Source organism: Gouania willdenowi, chromosome 3 (genome assembly GCF_900634775.1).
Source record: "Gouania willdenowi chromosome 3, fGouWil2.1, whole genome shotgun sequence".
Classification (NCBI taxonomy): Eukaryota; Metazoa; Chordata; class Actinopteri; order Blenniiformes; family Gobiesocidae; genus Gouania; species Gouania willdenowi.
The window spans coordinates 22139878-22159912 of record NC_041046.1 but is presented as its reverse complement, the minus strand read 5'-3'; the positions used below and the strand labels follow the sequence as shown (position 1 = coordinate 22159912).

The window sequence follows — 20035 nt, the reverse complement described above, 5'->3', positions numbered from 1 at the left end:
AGTTGCATAGTGATGGGATTTTGACAGCATGCAGGACTGAACATCAGTTAGAATGATTCCAAATGAGCACCTGTTTTCTCCTTGCTCTAGACTTGAGCTCTATCCTTTGTTAATCAAAAGCTCCACTACCTGAAACAGATGAATATACAACTAAAAATGCAAGTGTTGACCTGTTGTTTCTCTTAGTAGCTCTTGTCTAACATTTTTTGGCAGACCGAAAGTTGACGTGAGTAATTGTGTTGCTGTGGCAGTCCATTGCTGCTTCACTTGATTTCTAATTGGTTGCAACAGTAAATATGATTTGGTCCATGTATTAAAAACCATTTACGTTCAACAACAGTAAAACCAAATGCCCAAAAAGCAGTTTTTAAATCTTTCATCATAAAAATACTCCAATAGTGCTTCAGCTGACAAACTGTAGCTGGAGACCAGCTTGATTCTGATACTTTCCTCATGTGATATCTGTTTTTCATTTCTTTGTTTTATAGATCTGTAAATTGTATTTTATGATTTCGAAAATTGTCAAAACTGTAAACCAATGAAACTCGATCACTGCAATGACTCATGTGTTTCTGAGTGTCAGACTCAGTATGTACTACCTTGGCTACAGGTAGACTGGAAGCTGTTTGAGATAGCGGTTCTGGAAGATCTTCTCCCTTTTGACTTGATTATTTTTCTGAGCAGGGAAGCCCATTACAATAGGATTATAATGCTCATTTCATTTCAGGGAACACAAATGGCCCAGTTTGGTCTCAAAGGGGCTGGAAAAGAAAAACTGTGGCATAATATCTGTGTTTATATTTTACAGGTACTGTTTTTCTTTTTACAAATCATTCTTTCAAGGGAGATAACAGCCATTCCACATTCCTTGTAATTTGTATTTTGGAAAATGATCACGCAGACTAGATTGGCTTGTTTTTCTACAGAAGCATCCATCCATCCATCCATCCATCTTCTCCCGCTTAGCCGTTTCCGGGTCGCGGGGGCAGCATCCTCAGTAGGGAGGCCCAGACTTCCCTCTCCCCGGCCACTTCCTCCAGCTCTTCCGGGGGGACCCCGAGACGTTCCCAGGCCAGCCGAGAGACATAGTCTCTCCAGCGTGTCCTGGGTCTTCCCCGGGGCCTCCTTCCGGAGGGTCGTGCCCTGAACGCCTCACTAGGGCACCTAATCAGGATGCCCCCTGAACGCCTGAGGCGTTCAGGGGGCATCCTGATTAGGTGCCCGAGCCACCTCATCTGGCTCTTCTCGATGCAGAGGAGCAGCGACTCTACTTTGAGCCCCTCCCGAATGATGAATGATGTTTTTCTACAGAAGCATTATAACTTATTTAGTTTTCAAGAGGGAAGACTCCAATCGGATCTCCAGTCACACAAAGAGAAAGTAAATCAGCCAAGCACTCACACCAAAGAACAATTCAGTCATTATCGAGCATTATATAATTGTTGGTTGCTTTCACTACGTGTTATCGTTACAGCTAGGGATTTTTTCAACCAACTCATTTGTCGACTACACTGATGTTTCCTTAGTGGGAACAAACACTATTAAGAAATCAAAGTAATTATAAACAGTGTTCACAAAGCAGCAACGAAGCTTTAAATTATGATGACGTCTACTTTTTTGCAGAGCTTTAACAACAATTGCAGACCAATCAGATGCACTGAATTATGGAAGTGGGGCATGTTGATATTTTTGTACTTTTGTTTTCTCAGTTTTTTCTCTAGTAATATACAAGTCTGGATTATAGAAAAAGATTATTGCATCAGTAACTTGGTACTGTAAGTAGTAATGGTATATATCATCAACATAAATAAGATAATTGTTGTTTACATATGTTTTAAGGTTGTTCCCAAAAGTGAATTAGCTTCTTTATGATATTTGTGAGAGCAAGTGATTTGCTTGCCAATGTAAATTAATAATGACCCCTCCACAGTGTAAAGGCCTTTGGACAAATGAAGATCAACTTGCTGTATCTTTTCTTTTTTCATATATATATCCCTTCTTCAGCACATTTTTCTCTTTTCCCCCCATGGAGGTCACCATTAATATCCAATGGCTTAAGGCAATCTACGAATCAATACCTCTGAAAGATGTGCTCTTACTGCAATCTGGCCAAGTCAGTGTAAAGGTATGCGCAATGCAGACATTATTTCTCTTGGTGTGATTGTTACCTGTCTGAAACGTTTTTTGGTTCGTCTTAGTCGCTTGCTTTACTTTTGTCCTGTTGAACTCTGTTTACACTCACTGTCACTACTGTCAGTTTTCTCATCATTTTCCACCAGCAGGCATACACACATTTTCCCAGCATTCCTGGTGATAACACGGTTAGCTTTCGCAAATGCCTCTGTGCCATGTACAGCTGGTGTGTGTAAGCTCCACTGAGCAGAAAAAATGTTCTTCCAGTACACTGCCCAGCATACATACTGGTTGCATCAATGCTGACAGGCTTCTCAGGGTTTATATTTTTATTTCTAGGATTTCTACATCTAGTTTTATTGTGAAAAGTGACAAAACGGTGCTTTATGCCTCAGCCGAAAAAGCTTTTATTTCTTACTACCTGGATCAGTGAGGGGTTGGCCAGAAGCACCTAGAGAAAAAAGACTTAGGGCAAGTGTGAAATCTTTGGAGGGCTTTTCACCAACAGGAAATGGTCCAATTTATCAAAACAAAAGTAGAAAATGAGGAAAGAGATGTATAGACCTTCAGAAGCTGAAGGCTGTGATGTTGTGCTGTTAAGACAGGTGGTTTATCTCCCAAATGCAAGCACGAGCTAACGGCCAGTCCTTCCTGCATAAAATACTGTCTATCATATTTCCATTCTGCTGAAAGCTTTTCTCCACCTGCTGTTGACTTCGACACTGAGACCGATGCAAGCCTTTGCACATGATCTCACTGTTTTTCTTTTTTATCATTCCTCGTTTTATTCCCTGTCATTCTGTTTTTCTCTCTGTCCTCTTTTTTTTGCGCTTCCTTCATCCTTCACTCTAATGGTGCCCAGTGTGATCCCACACTGCCTCAGGTGATGTGTGGATTTATAAAACATCAAGCCAATCTCCAGGATGGCAATGCTCTCTTGTCTACACCTGAATCCTGCAGAATTTTAAAGAGGCTGTGTTACACTTTGACTTTAAAGCCAGTTTCCTGCATTGATTGAAGATATGCTCAAAAGGAAGTTAGGCATACGGTCAAATATACAGTAAAAGGCATTTTCATCCAATCTAAAAAACTAACATTTATGTAGATTATGTTACAGTTAAAATAGTAGTTGTTTAGAATTTGTTTTTCCAGTATTCGGTCTGTTTAGAGCAAAGCTGTCCAATTTGGGGCCAACATTGGCCTGCAAGCAATCGGATTTGGCCCGCTGCCCATATTTGAAAATGTTTCAACTAAAATTAATGTAATACAGTACAGTGATTTTTAAGAAAAAAATCTAAAGCTCATGTCCAATTACATTATTTTTTTTTGTTTTAAAGGATTGGTCAAGGCAGTGGAAAATAGAGTTTTTTGATCATATAGGCAGGGTATATTGTGTTCCATTTTGTTGAATTTATATTGCACTAAATATATTTAAAGACATGTATGTTATTATAATTTCATGCAATGAAACACAATAAAGAAAAGTGTTCTTCAATTTCAAAACTACTTTAAGTGTTAATTTCAATTTTAAGATTCCGCTATTTATGAATGATTTGTTTCGTTGAGTTTATACATGCAAAAACAAATCAGCATTTCATAAGTCATATTTCTGTTGTTTGGACCATTATTTGTCAATTTTGCACGGCTACACAAACTCATTCAGAAAGATTAATATCCCTATCCCTAACTTTTTCTAACCTTTATTTGTAACAGTTATAAATTAGTTTTTTTTATTAATCACTCATTCGCCTTGTATTTCTTTTTGTACATCTTTTTTCTCTCTTTTTGCTTTCCCTGTTCAGTTTGTTCCCAAACAAACATCAGCCACAATGTGTTTCACTGACTAACTGCTGTGTTTGCGTGTGTTTGCACTTGCGTGCATTAGTGACATATTATTCTCTACCAGTGTAACAATCAGTAAGGGTTCAGTATAATTGTTGTTTTTGTTTGGTGCAGTTTATTGAAAATACGTGAATCAATAAATTATTAAATAGACTGAATTATTAATGGCTCAGTGTTACAATAGACACTTTGTTTGGCTAATGAGCAGTTGCTCTGTTGCGTTTATACACAATAAAAAAACCTTTGTTCCCTATTGTTGCAAAAATAATTTAAAAATAAGTGATTACTAGTAACTGGGGGTGTAACTAAATAGTCAATTTACAATACGATATGATATAAAAAATGAACCAGATTCCCAATGAAGAGTAACAAATGTGTAACAACTCTTTGTTGATATAAAACTATTTGACTGCAAAAGTTGGAGATGGTGTGTGGGAGTTTTTTGCCTCACAAATAAATAAATAAATAATAAATAAAATATAACTGCTCGCTGTTTCAACTGGGTTGTTTTTTCGGTTCATTTTTCCATACAACTGACATGAGTTGACGTAGAATCCACGTTGTCCTCCATCTTGTAAACACTGCAGCGTGTAAGCTAATATGGGAAGCTAGAGAATCAAATGTCATTGCTCCCCTTCGAGTTCTTGAAACTTTACTGAATTTTTTTTTTGTCCACCTTTGGATTTTATTTCGCATTTTTTTTTATTTTGCAAAAATTTTGTGCCTCGAAATTTCGGAAATTGTATTGCTTTTGTCAATTTACCCTATAGTAATACAATGTAGAACACAACACATTGTTATTGTCTGTCCTAGTACTTATTACCCACTGTGTATACCCTTATATCAAGTATGTTAAGTTATATTACAAAAGTATTCTTGCTTATGAGTCAGTTTGTAATAAAAACAATGTCATCAGATAGATTATCTACCACGTGTAGCTTAATATCTTGTGATTTGAATTTTCCAATGCCACAGTAACAGACCTTTGTCTTCATTTGACCTCTACTGCTGTGAATTCTGATTGTGCTTTTTAATTATGTAAATTGCTGAAATGCTTGAGTGATTCTCGCTTATAGCAGCCATAGCTAATACTTTGTGCTTTGCAGGTTTCCAGGGTGTATGTGTGAGACCTGCTGCTGACTTTCACTCTGTTGTCTGCCATTTCCCTTGTGTGTTATGTCTGCACATGCTCTGCACTGTGGGAGATAAATGAGCACGATTTCCTTTGGCTCGGACACTACTTTATCACTAGTGTTACACATATTGCATACACACACACACACGGCCTGAGGCACTAGTTTATCTCTAAAGGAAACAAACAGGGTTCTAAATCAAGGAAAGATGGCATTACACCTTTAGCAGGAAGCCTGCTCGTGCACACAAATTTGTGAACTTCATTTTTTTTATTACATTTACAGTCACTAACACTCAGGCACTTACCTTTGAATGTCACAAAGGTGTCCACAAAGTAAAAAACGGTCACAATCACTCTCTTAAAGGAAAGTACAAGCAACAGAAAAGATACATTAGGTCACTATGAATAAATGAAAGGTTAAACGTTACAGGAGTATACTAATGCAGGACTTACAGATACCAATCAAATAATTCTTATAGATACAGTGGGGCAAAAAAGAATTTAGAAGAAAAGAAGGTCCGCACAACTGCATAGTTAGCTCCCAAATTTCAGTTTTTAATGTACACCAAAAGACGTGACGTTTCGGGCTGACCGCCCTTCATCACTTGCTTTTTTATGCCTTTGCTTGAACAGCTGCACAGGTCGTTCTTTACACATCCACTACAATTCTGCAATTATATTTCCGTTGTCCATGGGGCACAGAAAAAACAGACTTTACGCTGAATCAAAGTATTCAAGCACTCTTTAGGTTTTCTTTATTTATTTCAGAAATTACAAATCGCCAACAAACTTGACGTCTCCCTCAGTGGCGTAGCAAGACTTTTATCAAGGAGTGGCCAGAGGGGGGCTAGGCTTTATCAGGGGGTCCATATAAAGAAAGGAAAATATTATGTTGTTCTAACCTGGTGCCTAAGGAGCCTTCATTCTTAACTACTTTCATAACCCAGGTATATTACATCCTTCTTTGTGTGTGTGTGTATCACACTCACTCTATTGTGATCATTGTAATCATGAGCAAGACATGGGTCGTCCTCTTTACTCTAACAATATGGGTCACAAAGTGGAACATTTTCAGCAAGTAATACTACACTGCACTATAATTGTACTTCAGTAAGATTTGTTATTTTAAAGTATACAGATTTCTTCATCCTTACTTGTTAATATCAGTGAGAAATGCATACACAGAAGAACAAACAAAACAAGTAAAATCACATCAAGGAGGAGTAAAGGGCAAATAAACAAATCAGACCGAATGCAGTGATATCCTTACAAACTATGTGTAAATATTAACACCAAATATGAATTTGAAAGACTATTTCTCAGTCTATTTCTCTCTAATCAACAGCATTTACTTGCCTCTTTTTTTCTGCTGGCAAAGATAGTTAAAAGGTACTTGTTTATCAAGTCTATACACATGCTGAATTATTTTTCAAAGTTAATTTGTACATGATAGTTGACACCCCTGATTTAGACCTACACAATAGCCAACAAGCTACATCAGCGTTTTGATACTGTTAGGATTCATTACAGTGTATTTTGAGCTTTGGTACGACATTGTGAATCACAATCTGTGATGTTCAAATAATGTAGAAACACAGATGTAGTTGAACCAATGAATCTCTGCTCCTATCACCTGATGGTCATCCTGGAGTAGGTGATAATTGCACTTTTATAACCGTAGGGATTATGTGTGAGGGTGTTAGACAGGAAGCCTGTGTGAAGCACAGGAGGCTTGATTTATGTATAAAAATACAAGAAAGGTGAAGACCTGTATATACTGCAGTCTGTGAAGTGATAATCATTACAATGGTTTAAAAATATGGAAACTGACATATGCTAAGTAAATTACTGTGTAATTAAGTCTTCCATAGGATTATTAAATATATATTTATTTATTTTTAAATTAAATGGACATGATTCTCCTCATTGACCATCAGACTGGTAGATTTGTGTGTTTAACTCATGTTTTGATGACTGATTTCAGTTTGTTGGAGATCTTTCAAAATTTTACGTAGTATTGAAAAAGGATTTTAAATTTTTAATTCATCAGGATAATAAGAAAGGTTTTATCTGAGGAAATCTATAGATGGTTTAGTCAACTAAGCTGTATAGTGTGAACAGCTTTCCATTTTGATGAATTCCTTTCATTACATATTTGAGTCGTATTAGATGAAGAAGAGAATTCTATTGATCCTGTGCTTCCTGTGTGAGTGTGTGAGCTGCATATTCTCAATAAGTGTATGTGGGTTTACCTCACAGTTCGGCAGCAATTCCTATTTTCACTCTGATTATTCACTTGATTTTCTTTGATATATTGTAATTAATCACATTGCTGTGCTCATAATAATAATTATTCTACAGTATAAGGCATTCCCTGTAGTACAGCATCTAATATTGGCTCTACAGGCCAATTTTGTGTCTCTTTTCCAACACAAAGATGACTCGTAAGACCCTAAACTGTTAGTCAGCTTTTGTAGATGCACTCGAATATCAGACAGAATACCTAAAATTTGTTGGAAATAATAATAACAGATTACCTATAAAGTCAAACATCTGTGAGAGTCTGTGCCTAAATCTGCTCTGAGTTTATCTTAAGGAACATAAAGTGCTGCTTATATCATTTTGTCTTACTGATAAGCTTTGAGAAAATCTAACATTTATTGGAATCAGCAGCTCAGTCAGATGAAAATGCTGAAAGTGTCTTTTGATGTGCACAGAAGGAAAGAGGAAGAGCAGCCAAAGGGTTTTAATCCTTGGGCATCAGAGAAGAATTCAGTGTTGGAATTTAGAACATGTGATAAGATTGTAACACATTTACAAGCACGCACACACGCAGCCACAGGAGGCATCATGTGTTTAGTTTCTGCAATACACAGTAAGTATGTTCCAAAGAGCTGCCTCTATATCGTACATGTGCTCAGTGTGCAGTTTTGTGTGTGTGTGTGCATGAGCTGAGCAGCTTAGCAGCCCATCTGCTGAAAATGTGCCTGCTCGACAAAGTAAATAAATAAATAAGTCTTCTGTTCATTTCTTACAGATATGATTGGGTATCAAAATGAAAATAAGTCATTAGGGAGCAAGAGGCAATTTCTGGTTAGATTATACCCAGCCAACAGCTAATGGTGTGTATCCACATGCACACTGTATGCGCTTCACCCACATCATTGCTACACTTTTCAACTGTAATACGTGCTGCTGTTTTTCCATTTGTGGCAGCTTCTAGTTAATAATACTTAATGCATTGCTTTAACGCTGCTCGCCTGCGTTCCCTCACACTCAGCAGCTTAGCTAACAAGTAGACTGATATTTATTAACCTTTATTCTTTCACACACCCTTTCTACACACATTACAGGATTTTGTCTTCACGTTGGAAGAAAAGGAAATTTTCTCCCACGAGTTGTTTTGTTTGCACGACTATAGGTTTTCAAGTAGTTGTGGTTGATGATATTTTGTGGTTACATGGTCTGGACCAGATTAGAACATTGTTTTTCCTTTCACTTCATCCTCCTCTGAAAATGTTCATGTCAAACAGAAAAGATTGCTTTTGTCATTGTTTTAAAAATAGTTTTGGTAACACTTGAAGTTTTATATATAAAGGCTGACATTACACTGTCATTAATATGACATGACACCTGTCATTAGCATGAATAAGGTGCCATGAAGGCTGTCATTAAGTGTCCTTTGTTACCCTAACCCTATCTTTTACCCTATCCGTAGCCCTACCTAACCCCACTAAATGCCTCCACCTAACCCAAAAAATGCTAACATAGCTCTAAAGGTGTTAATAACAGATAATGACAGCGTAACGTCAGCCTTATGTATAAATCTTCAAGCAAAGTGTTACCATAGTTTTTTGGACACCTTTAGAATGTCGTATATCATCATGAAACATTTGTTGAAGAATTATTGGTGCTAGAATGACTCTTTGTTTTTTTTTTTATAAAAGCTAAGTAAATTGATTTATGGTATAAACTAAAGATAATTTCATTAAGAGTTAAACAACAAAATGCTGACCAACAAAAGTAGTAAAGAAGTCAAAACTGACTGACTAACAAAGACTTACACTTTAAACTCTCTAATTCTCCAACCACATCTACTGGATAAGGGGGTGTGAAGACACAGACAGGAAACCATTATCAACAGACAAAGACTAAACTAAATTCTAGAAATTAAAGGAACATGTTACCAAGTAAACGACTAACAAAAGAAGATTTAAATAAAAGAGCGGCAACGACATTTGAATCACAACCTATGAATATAAAAACAAGGATTAACTCATTGAGTGTAATAACCCCACGCTCATCCCCCTAAATATTTATATTTGACAGGGAATCTGTGAGATCAAAGATCTGCAATTAATTAATAAACACTTTATCAAAGCATTAAACACACACACACACAGTATCTTTCTGCTTTGTATTCAGTGGGAGCATTTGAACAGTTTCCAGCAACATTAAAGGCTCAACCATTCTTCACAAGTGTTTTGAACTTCAGTTCCAGAACCAAGCAAACCAACCCAGTGCTGTGATTAAAGAAGTTTTGGACCTCCCACTCCTCAACCCTCTCACACCTTCATTCAACTACTCAGAGATGTGGCATTCACAACAGTTTCCAAAATGCCACTTACACCACTTTGATCCTAATGTCAGCACAGACATTCATCATGAGGCTCAGTGGAGCTATGTCAGCTCAAAGGTTGTTGGAACCCTCTTAGATCCTCTGTTCTCTATAATCCTGAGCAACACTTTGCCAGAGCTGGTGCCGTTTTCTTTAACTTTTAGTGGTTACTTTTTTGTGTTTCATAGCAGTATGCTAAGAAGGGTATAATTGTCATTAACCGGCGTGTATCAAAGCAAAAAAGAAAGATAAGTTCTCTAAATAATCAGTCTGCTCATAAAATGGTAAGAGATCTGAAAAGCTATAGCTTTGATCTGAACGGACGTTAAAAAAAAAAGTGAATTAAAGAGATTAATTTATTTTTTTATTATTATTTTTTTTATTAACCAATACATGTTCCAACTTACAAAGCTTTAAAATATTTTAAAGCTTCTTAGAAAAACACGTTTTTTTTTTTGTCCATGAAATGCATCCAAATGAAACATTTATGACTTGTAATACTTTTTTTCTTAATCTAATACCTGACTGGTTACCACACACATTGGGATTTTCTTGATCTTGTTTTTCAATTTCTACATTGTGATAATATGTCTGTACAACCCAACCTTCGCTTACTACTGACATTAAACAGAACATGTCTGTTTAAACAGAACATGTCTGTTTAATGTGTTTAAAATAATTAACTAAACATCACATCATAGCCTGTTCTTTGCTTTGGGGCTTCTTTTACATGACTTTGCTGACAATGCTTCATTGAGTCTCGATGGAAAAAAAGGAAGCAAAGTAGACTAACATTTCTCACCTTCCTGGTGACTGCAGTGTCGCTTCATGTGAGCCACATTCGCTGCAATAATAGGCTCTTAATATCAAAAGGGAGGTTCTAAATGATGCGCTAAACTCTTGGAGGCTCTCATTATCTCTCATAAAAGAGAGGAAACAGCCGTCACCATGGTTACTGATGGACAGATAGGTTTAGCAATGGGGTTATTCTGCAAACCTCTGAATATAAGATACCAAAGGCAATTATTATATTTGTTGGCACACCCCAAAAAAGAAGTGTAGTGCAACTAATTCACTGCCTTAGACTTAGACTTAAACTGTTGATATAACCTACAGTATGTACACAGTCCAAGGCTAACAGACAGCCTTGTAATTGTTCAATCAAAAAAAAAAAAAAAAAACTTGTTTTGGACAACTGAAAGTTGTTCATTAGGTTCTGAACTTTTTTTGAGATTTTTTTTATTTGAATTGCTTTCTTGAAAAGATTTACATGTGAAATATATATTATATAGCGAGTTCTGTAAAGTCAATAATACATAAATAATATACAAAAAAATCAATTTTATTAGGTTGTTTTTATTATGCAAATATTTATTGACTGACATGAAGGTCTCTTTGCCCAAAAAAGTGAAGTTTTACCCGAAGACGTACCTTCCCCACCTGGCAACAATGTGTTTGAATTAAATGCAGACACAAAGCAGACACATTTGTATGCATTAAATTAGAAGCAAATTTTTGTCAAAGATTAATAACTCATTAGTTTTTGTTGTAAATAAATAAAACATGTTTTTTTCTTTTCATTTTTAAGGGATAGCTATTAAGATACTGTCATTCACAACTGAACATTGACCCTAGAAATTGCACGGACCAAAGGGTGGAGGTTGTATTTTTTAGTTCATTTAATTTGTGTGATTACAAAGTTCTCCTTTTTGTAGTTGCTGTGAAACTAAACCCTAGATGAGAGCAAGGCCTCTTCAGCAATGGCTGGCACTGGGAATCTAAACAAACAAAGACATTCATTAGAGTAAATATTTACTCTTTTTTGCACTTCTAAAATATTTATATGGCTGTGTTTGGTATTTAAAGTGCCTCCACATCCAGCTTTGCAGTGGTGGACATGTAGCTGAGTTATTTCTCATTCCTAGAGTGTGCGTGCTTGTGTGTGCGTGGCAGTAGAACAGAGGGGGGGAAGAGCTCTATACCCAGATGGGAGCGCCACCGCTGTTTGTTTTATGTGTTCTTCCCTGTTTTTAATGCACCAACCAATGCTATCTTTGCATAATAAGGTAAAAGCAGTGAGGGGCTCAAATAACACTTCTATTCACACTGAACAGATAGTGAATAGGTAAAAAATATGCAAAAACAGGCATCAGTTATAGTTTTAGTTTAGTTTCAGTTGATTAAAATACAATAAAATCAATTAAACCTGTATATGATTTAGTTCAGTAAAACTACTCTTCCAGTGAATTTTTAATCAATATTTATTTTTCACATAAGGAGATGTCACCAAGTAAATAGAGTTTAATGACTAACCTTTTACAGAAAAACTACTTCTGATTGTCTAATTTACTATCAGGTCCCGCCCTTTCACAATTGATAACTTGCATTGACCTCATACTAAAGAACTGAATAGAAACAATCTGTTATGATTGAATTTAGTCTTTACAGTATTTCTGTCTAACGTAATGTTAGATTATGTTTTTATTTAACAGTTTCAGTCATCCTGTCTGCATGTATTTAGTCTGGATTTAGTTGATAAAAAAAAGTGTTGTTGAGGATTATGGCAGAACTTGTGTTTTTTAATTTCACTATAAATAAGATACTACACAAACACATTTTTCAAGGTATACATTATTCACAGCGGAAAATGCCATGGCACCTTAGCAGCTGTGTGAGCATTTACTAATTGGAGTTAAAAATAGCCAAAGAACAATGACATGAACTCAATTCAAGACTTAAAATTAGGAAAGTGTATAATTTATTACCAGGGCATTGGTGTATGCATCCATATGGTTATTATAAGATTGATGAAGTGTACCTAACAAAGGGATCACTTTCTATGCAGCAATTTTATTGACCAGATACTTTATAGATTTATTCACCAAACCATCAGATTCTTTAGTTGCAGCTTTTGTGTGCAGCTTTTTCTATTAAAAGGAAGTTCATTATCTTCCAGCACACATCAAACTAGTGTTTGTTTTGCAATCATCTTCATCATCCGTGTGTTTGTGTTGAGTGACATTGACTTCTCAAGATACACATCTAATGAAAGCGTTTTACTGTTGTCATATCTTGATGTAGTGTGATCCTTTTCTTGCACATGGCTGTTCTATATGATGTATGTGTCTCCCTCTACAGTAACGCAGGCTTTACGGGACAGATGATGAACCTCGGTCAGAGCAAATTAATGATAATGAAGGGTGTCCTTGAGAAAAATGGAGAATGGCTTTGAGGTGTTTGTTTGAAAGTGAGTGGGAGATTTTTCATAAGGATGTTCAAACTGTGGAGGATAAGCTGAAGGTAGAAAGTCAATTCCTATCCGGGCTGTATCTGACAGTGTTTATTGCAAGTCCACATTTAAATTGAATCACGGCAACGAGTTCCATTGTAGGATAAGGAACATCTGTCTGCGGCGAACATTTATTTCCCCCTCCTCTATTCCTCTGTCTCTGTCTGGCTCTGTGCTTGCTGCAGTCTTCTCATCTGCCAATAACATCAATGCTAGATTTATTTTTCTGATCCAGCACAGTTGTTTACCAGCTGTCTGTTCAGTAATTGACACACAAAGGCATTGTTTTTTGTTTTTACATTCCCTTCATTGTCATTTTATTGTACTTCTGTTTTTATTCTGAGTTTATTCTTTTTATGTTTTCTTTTGTTATACTTATCTTATTTTGGCATTTCATGTTGTGTGTTTTTACTGACAGTGAAAAGAAACAAACCATCCATCTCCTTAGTTGGGCCTTTTTCTTGGTTAGAACGACTGCAGCAGCCGTAAACTAAACCAAACATGGGCATTTTGATTATTTCAGACGGCAGGCTGCTTCGCTTCCTGCTCTCCATCTGAATTTTGCGCTTTCGCTTTGTCGCGATGCAGCAATGTGAGTGACGTCACGTGAATCAACAGAGCAGGCCATAGACATATACACATTCTATTGGCTGATCCTAACAACAGCTCTAGGGTACGTTCAATAACACAAACTGCCCGCGAATGCCCCCCATGACGCTGACACTCATTAAGACTAAAGGCCCATCAGGTCCGCCCCTCTTGGATGATGTCATATACACAAGCAAACGAATACCACTCACTAAGCATTTTGTATTTTTCCCTATTTCAATAAAAGCCTTGGTAAGTTAATAGCTGATTAAATATGTCTAAAAAGGGTCATAATTTACTTTTCAAAGTAAATTAAATTATTTTATTTTATCATGGTTTGTAATTATTGCCGAATGTACCAGTTCAGTGCAAAAGTTACAAAGAAATCATGACGAAAACCTCAGGATTGTATTTTAAGCGAGTGGAGGTGACTTTGAAGAAAGCCTAGCAAAGAAAAGAGGTAATCTGATAACTGACTCTTTATGTAATAATCAGATCATTTAGTTAGTGTTTGTTAGGCCTGTGACAACTCATTTTGATGGACAATATATTGGCCCACAAATAATTGCTGATAAACAATATTTTTCTCAAAATTATTTTGAGACCAGATTTACTACTAATGTAATGATGATATTTCATAATTGATATGTAATTACAGAACTCTCTCCTGGTTGGTTCTGGTCAGACTGCCCTAAACAGGACAGATACCATAGCAGACTGATAGAACACACCAAGGTCTCTGCCTAAGGAGGCTCAGCCATGTTTTTACTACAGCTATCAGCAACATACATAACACAGAGAGCACCAAACAGCAGCAGATTCACTGAGGCACATACACAAAGCTGATTAATTGGTCTGTTTGCCCAAACCCTTTGACATAATATACTGTACATACCTGTCAAGTTTTGGATTTGAAAAAAGAGAAATTTTCTGGGCCCACTACCAGCCGTCCCACCCGCCCAACCAAGCTCCAGTGTCCCTTATATTTTAAGACAAGTGTACAAGAAATCTAAAATACCCACTTGTCAACCACTTACTGAATACAATTATGTGATTAGAATCTGGTTGGTCGACCTTTATTAACATTGAAATGCTGTGAACATTCCTACTAGGGCTGGGCGATATGGACCAAAACTCATATCTCAATATATTTTCTCAAAATGATGATACACAATATAAATCTAGATAATTTTATCAAATAAAGTCTGACGAGAAAGACAATTCTGGGTTCAATTTAAATTTGCTGATGCAACCAGCGTCACTGACTGACAAACTGCACTAGAACTGTAAACTTTGCACCTAGATATTCTAGTTTTTATAGTCTGTTCTAACTTTTATTCTATTTGTATTTATTGTTATTTCCTAATTGTTATAACTCCATCCCCTTAAGATGTTTGCTTTTACTTATTGTACATAAGATACCTATTTTACTATTTAACTGTCTGCACATTTCTTGTCTATTCTGCACACCCTGAGTGCCAAATGTAACAAGTAAATTTCTCCATTGTGAGATCAATAAAGGATTATCTTATCTTATCTTATCTTAAAATGCCACACAGGCTCATTTATTAACAAATAGCTGATCAATATGTGCACTCAGAAATCCATCTAACTGAGCTTTACATGTTGTTCTGAGGAGTGAAAGCAGCGACTCCTAAAACTAGTATTTTGATACATAATAAACTACTGTATAATATATATATATATGAAATATTATAGTTTTTTATATCGCCAAAATAGAAAACTCGATACATCTTGAATCTCAATATATTGCCCAGATCTGCTTGCTTGTCTTTACGTTAGACATTAACATTTTATTTTCATTATATATTTTCTTTTAATTTCTCATGCTCACTCATGTGGTTCTCTGGTATTCACTAATGACTTATTAGACACATTTGTTGCAGACTTTACATTCTTTAACACTTTTTAAAGCAGTGTATATTTGTGACGCTTGTGATTGGATGATTTTTCATGGTGACTTACTTGTTTCTTCATCTGTGGTAGACGTTAAAATCTCAGTTATTAATCTAACAGAACGTGTAACTGTGTCACGTCCTGATGGTCTTTAGGAAGATAAACTCTGTCACATTTCACAACGTATTTACACCAGTTTTTTTTTTTTTTTCATTCATTCATCTCTTTTCTGAGTTGTTTCTGGGTTTGTTGCCGCTGTCGGCACTAATCTCGCGAAAACTGCCACTCAGGCCATTTCAGGTGGAAGTTCTCGCGAGGCTAGTGACGGCGTTCAGTTTAGTAAGGCATCTTTTAATTATTATTAAAATACGGGATATTTATGGGAAAATACTAATACGGGAAGACGGCGGGAAAGAGGGGTAAAATACAGGAGTTTCCCGGCCAAAACGGGATACTTGACAGGTATGATAATATATTCCCGTGTCCACATCTGACCAGAAACCCTAAAAGCTTGACTTTGTCTCGTTATCAAAACAGCCACAACAATAATAATGCAAGTCGACCCTTTCAAATGCAATACACTTTTATTTGTCATGAGTCATTCTACCATTGTAATTAGAATGTTAAGAACTTTTAAATATCCTAAATAAAACAAACAATGGAAATACAGGTAGCTACGTGCAGCTTTTTCGTGTAGCATAGCCGCTGTAAAGCTGGTGCTAATGCAGCTTCACGGCTGCTAAAGCTACATGTAGTACCTGAGCACCCCTTGTAAGGCTAGCACCCGCTGGCTGTGCTTCCCTCTACCTTGTGGCTCTGCCCTTCCCTCGCTTAGTTCACTCCATTCAGTTGCTATGGAACAAACACGCTCAGCAGGTGCTGAGATTGATGTGAACCCTTTTGTTATCCAGCCTGTTTGGTAGCGGGAGACATGGAAAACAAACACAGATGCACATGGCGATATGTTGAGGCTGGTAAGATTATCAAGTTCAATTTCATTTATAGTGTCATTAATTGATTTATTGATTATCGTCCCAGGCCTAGTGTTTGTTGCTTTATGTGTTCATCATTAAAAAAAATAAAAGAAAAAAAAAGAGAGGAAAAAAAAAATATTACATGATTTGTCATTACATTTCATCATTACAGCACTGTAAAGATCCCATTTGATGCTATTTTTCACCCATCTCCATTTGTTCTAAGAACCCCAAAAACTTGTCTGTTTTCCAGAGTTTTAGCCTCTGAAAAGTCACTTTCTGAGCAACTCTACACAAACAGGCTGATTTGCGGCCTACTTATGCATATTCATGAGTGGGCGTGTCTATAGACGAGACACTGACTTCCTCCTCCCCGCACGATGGTTGTAGGGCCAGAGGGCGGCCCGCCCTCCTCTCACCCACTCCGTAGCCGAGCTCATGCTGCTTTATAAACACGAGACAGAGTGTGGGGGCGGGGCGTGCACCGGTACATACATAGACTGTAGAAAATACATACATAACACTGTGCAAAGAACGCTGAAATGCTCACTTTCGTGGGCGTGTTTGTTTACATGTCAGTCAGGCAGAAAGCTTCCTGGAGGCGCGGCTTCTCCAGCTCAGTGCCGCGTCAAATTAGTCATTAAAGTGGGAACGCATCATCAAATTGGAGTGAGGTGTTTGGGCTCGCCCTGCAGTAAGAAAGGAGCAAATCACTCTCTAACTAACAATTGAGGGAATCAATGAAAAAAACGCTTTAGGCATGTGTATGAAGCCCTAATAGCACTTTATGATGTTTAAAGCACCGAAAAGTTGATTTAGCTTAACATGGGCCCTTTAATACTCATGTTGATAAAATTTTTTAAAAAAAGCATGCAAGCGTGAATGTGTTGATTTGATGTCTTATTGTTGCTTTGATGGTTTCAAGTGTTTGTAGGGGTGTTCTTGTATGATTTTAAAGTCAGATTTCCGAAGGCACAAAAATTGCAAATCCATAGTTTTCTCTTTTTTGGTCTTCCCAGGAAATATCCTTCACATGCTTTACCCAATTCTATCACTTTAATATTATTCTATCTGGTTTTAAAGATAACGGTATAGCTTCAAACAATTCCGTTCACTCAAATCCTTTTCATTTCTCTTTTGTCATGAGAGGTTTCCTGCTCCAATCCACCAGGTGGTATTTTTCTTCAGTCAAAGCCCTTTGCTTTTCAAAGCGTGTCATGCTTGAGTCTAAGTGCTGCTGGTGTTTTGTAGGTTCTGAGCCTATGATGAAAGCTGTTATTGGTTTCCTTTGAGCAATTTCTCAAATAACCACTCAGTTTTTTTTGTCCCTATTGTTTGTTAATCGTTTTAGGTGACATGCAATTGTTTCACCATTAGTGACGGGGAACTGCAGGAGCTTGGAGTTGGATTATATCCGAGGTAAGATAAAGGCATACACAAAAACACTTTAAACAAAAAAAGTATTTCAGTTATTGTAGCTCATAATCTTACATTTATTTGTTTTTTGCTTGAACAATTAAAGTGAAAAACACTGAATCCAGCTTAGTAACAAATCTGTTTATTAAACCTGTGTACTGTTCATTCTTTGGTTTTTCTATTTTAAAACCAAATCAAAATAACAGATAAAAGATGTGGTTATTTAGTTTTACTGACTTAAAACCAAATCAAAATAACAGATAAACGGTGTAGTTATTTAGTTTTACTGACTTGAAACTAAAACTGAAATACAGATACCACAAAAACCATAAAAGCAGAGTTTTTCTGTTTTAAAATTAAACTGTGAGGGTGGTGTAAGGAACAATAGATGTTAGAACTTCTACGATTTGACTCTTTTGCAAAAACAATTACACAGCTTTTATGAGGGCAGTAAAATATTTATTTTGCACGATATAATACCACTAGCCACTAATGGCTGCCGTCAACACACACGGAAGTTGATCACAAGAAACGAGGAGCACTAGTAGATTAATTGCAGTTCCTTTAATCACATATCATGTGCATGCTTTTTGTAACATCTATTTTTTATTTGTTTATGTATTAAAGAGTAACTAAACCCCTGCTTTCTGCTGACCTGCCACTAGGAGGGAAATTCAAAAAATGCCTTGATTATGGGCGTTACTGCTGTAGCAGTAAGACACGCCCACTCTGATAGCCGGGCTGTAATACACACAATGATGTGTCTGTACACACACACATAGCGAGTTCATAAGCTGAAATTTGTCACTACAACATCAGGCACACACAATCACGACGTGAAGCTCACACACAGCCTTACAGACACCACTCAGGGCCCTGCTCTCCCACCACCCCGCACACACGCAGAGAAAGACGGGAAAACGCACACTATGTGTCTGTAAATACACACATAGCTTGATGAATCCTCTGATTAGAGCAGAATCTGCTCTTTATAGAAGCACAGAGTCAAAAACATCACCGCAGGAACGCACGCAACATTATACTTCCTTAGTGAGGCTGTTGATTAATGCTCAGTGAAGGCTGTGATTAGAGGAAACCCTCGCCCTCCTCTCAAGTTTTATAGGAGGGGCGGGGCCAACAGTGAAAGTTGATGAAGCAGGGGAATCTAAAGAATCCGTTTCAGCCAATAGCAAAATTTCGTTGTAATAGCCGGCGTTCAACCCTTTGTGGCCAGTATGGCACAAAGGGTTAAATACTCAAAATTAAAATACTTTTACTAAAATGTGAAGCGTGGGAATAGGAACAATCACCAGCACTACTTAATACCCAAATACATGTGTATTCAGCAGAAAAAAGTTGGCTTGGGGTTTACTTACTCTTAAATAACATTTCTATTTACCAGTTCATCAGTAATGTGACTTATTCGTAGTAGTAACATTCTGCCTCCGTCTGTGGGTCACCTCTGTGAGCTTAAAACATGAAGCTCTCATCCTCGTTTCCCTTAAATATTCAAATATCTCACAAACAAAGCAAGATTTAATTTTAAAACATAAAAGTGCTGCTTTTCTTGTTTTTGATTTTTTTTCTAATTCTGTTTAGGTTTTAAGTCAGTAAATCAAAATAACCACACCGTTTATTTGTGATTAAAAGGGAATAACAAAAGAACAAAGGGTATATGGATTCCTATACAGCCCCATCTATTCTGAATCTGCTCGCTCACTTTTAAAACCCCTGCCTACTCTCCTCACCTGTTCGCTGACAGTACTTTGAAGAATGGGAAATATACGTGACACAGAGAAGGTGAATTTTTCTTGTAGGTTGAAAACTTCAAATAAATCTTGACATTGTGCATTACCACCTTTTGGGGAGGGTGGAGGTTAAAGAGAAGCTGAAGCGCTCTGAGAAGCTCCAGGTTTGAGTCAAACTGATGTTTAATGATGGGGCTGTTGTCTGGATGTCAGAGCACAGACACGCAGGCCTGGAGCACACTGATATGCTTTGTAAAACGTGTGTAGAATTCTTGGTGAAATTTGTTTTTTTCATGCATGTTACTGTTGATATGCACGCACACACACACACACACACACACACTCACAAACTGCTGGCAGTCATGTTTATCTGGC

At 36.9% G+C, this 20035-nt stretch overlaps 1 protein-coding gene across 5 annotated transcripts in view; it reads left to right on the top strand.

Annotated features, from left to right (window-relative positions):
• smyd3 (SET and MYND domain containing 3) overlaps positions 1-20035 on the top strand; it is a 70099-nt gene that overhangs the window by 40920 nt on the left and 9144 nt on the right. For all 5 annotated transcript variants that reach the window (XM_028439575.1, XM_028439585.1, XM_028439602.1 and 2 more), the window contains one exon: positions 17848-17915. In XM_028439575.1, coding sequence (XP_028295376.1) covers positions 17848-17915 — 68 coding nt within the window. The remainder of the gene's footprint in view (positions 1-17847; positions 17916-20035) is intronic.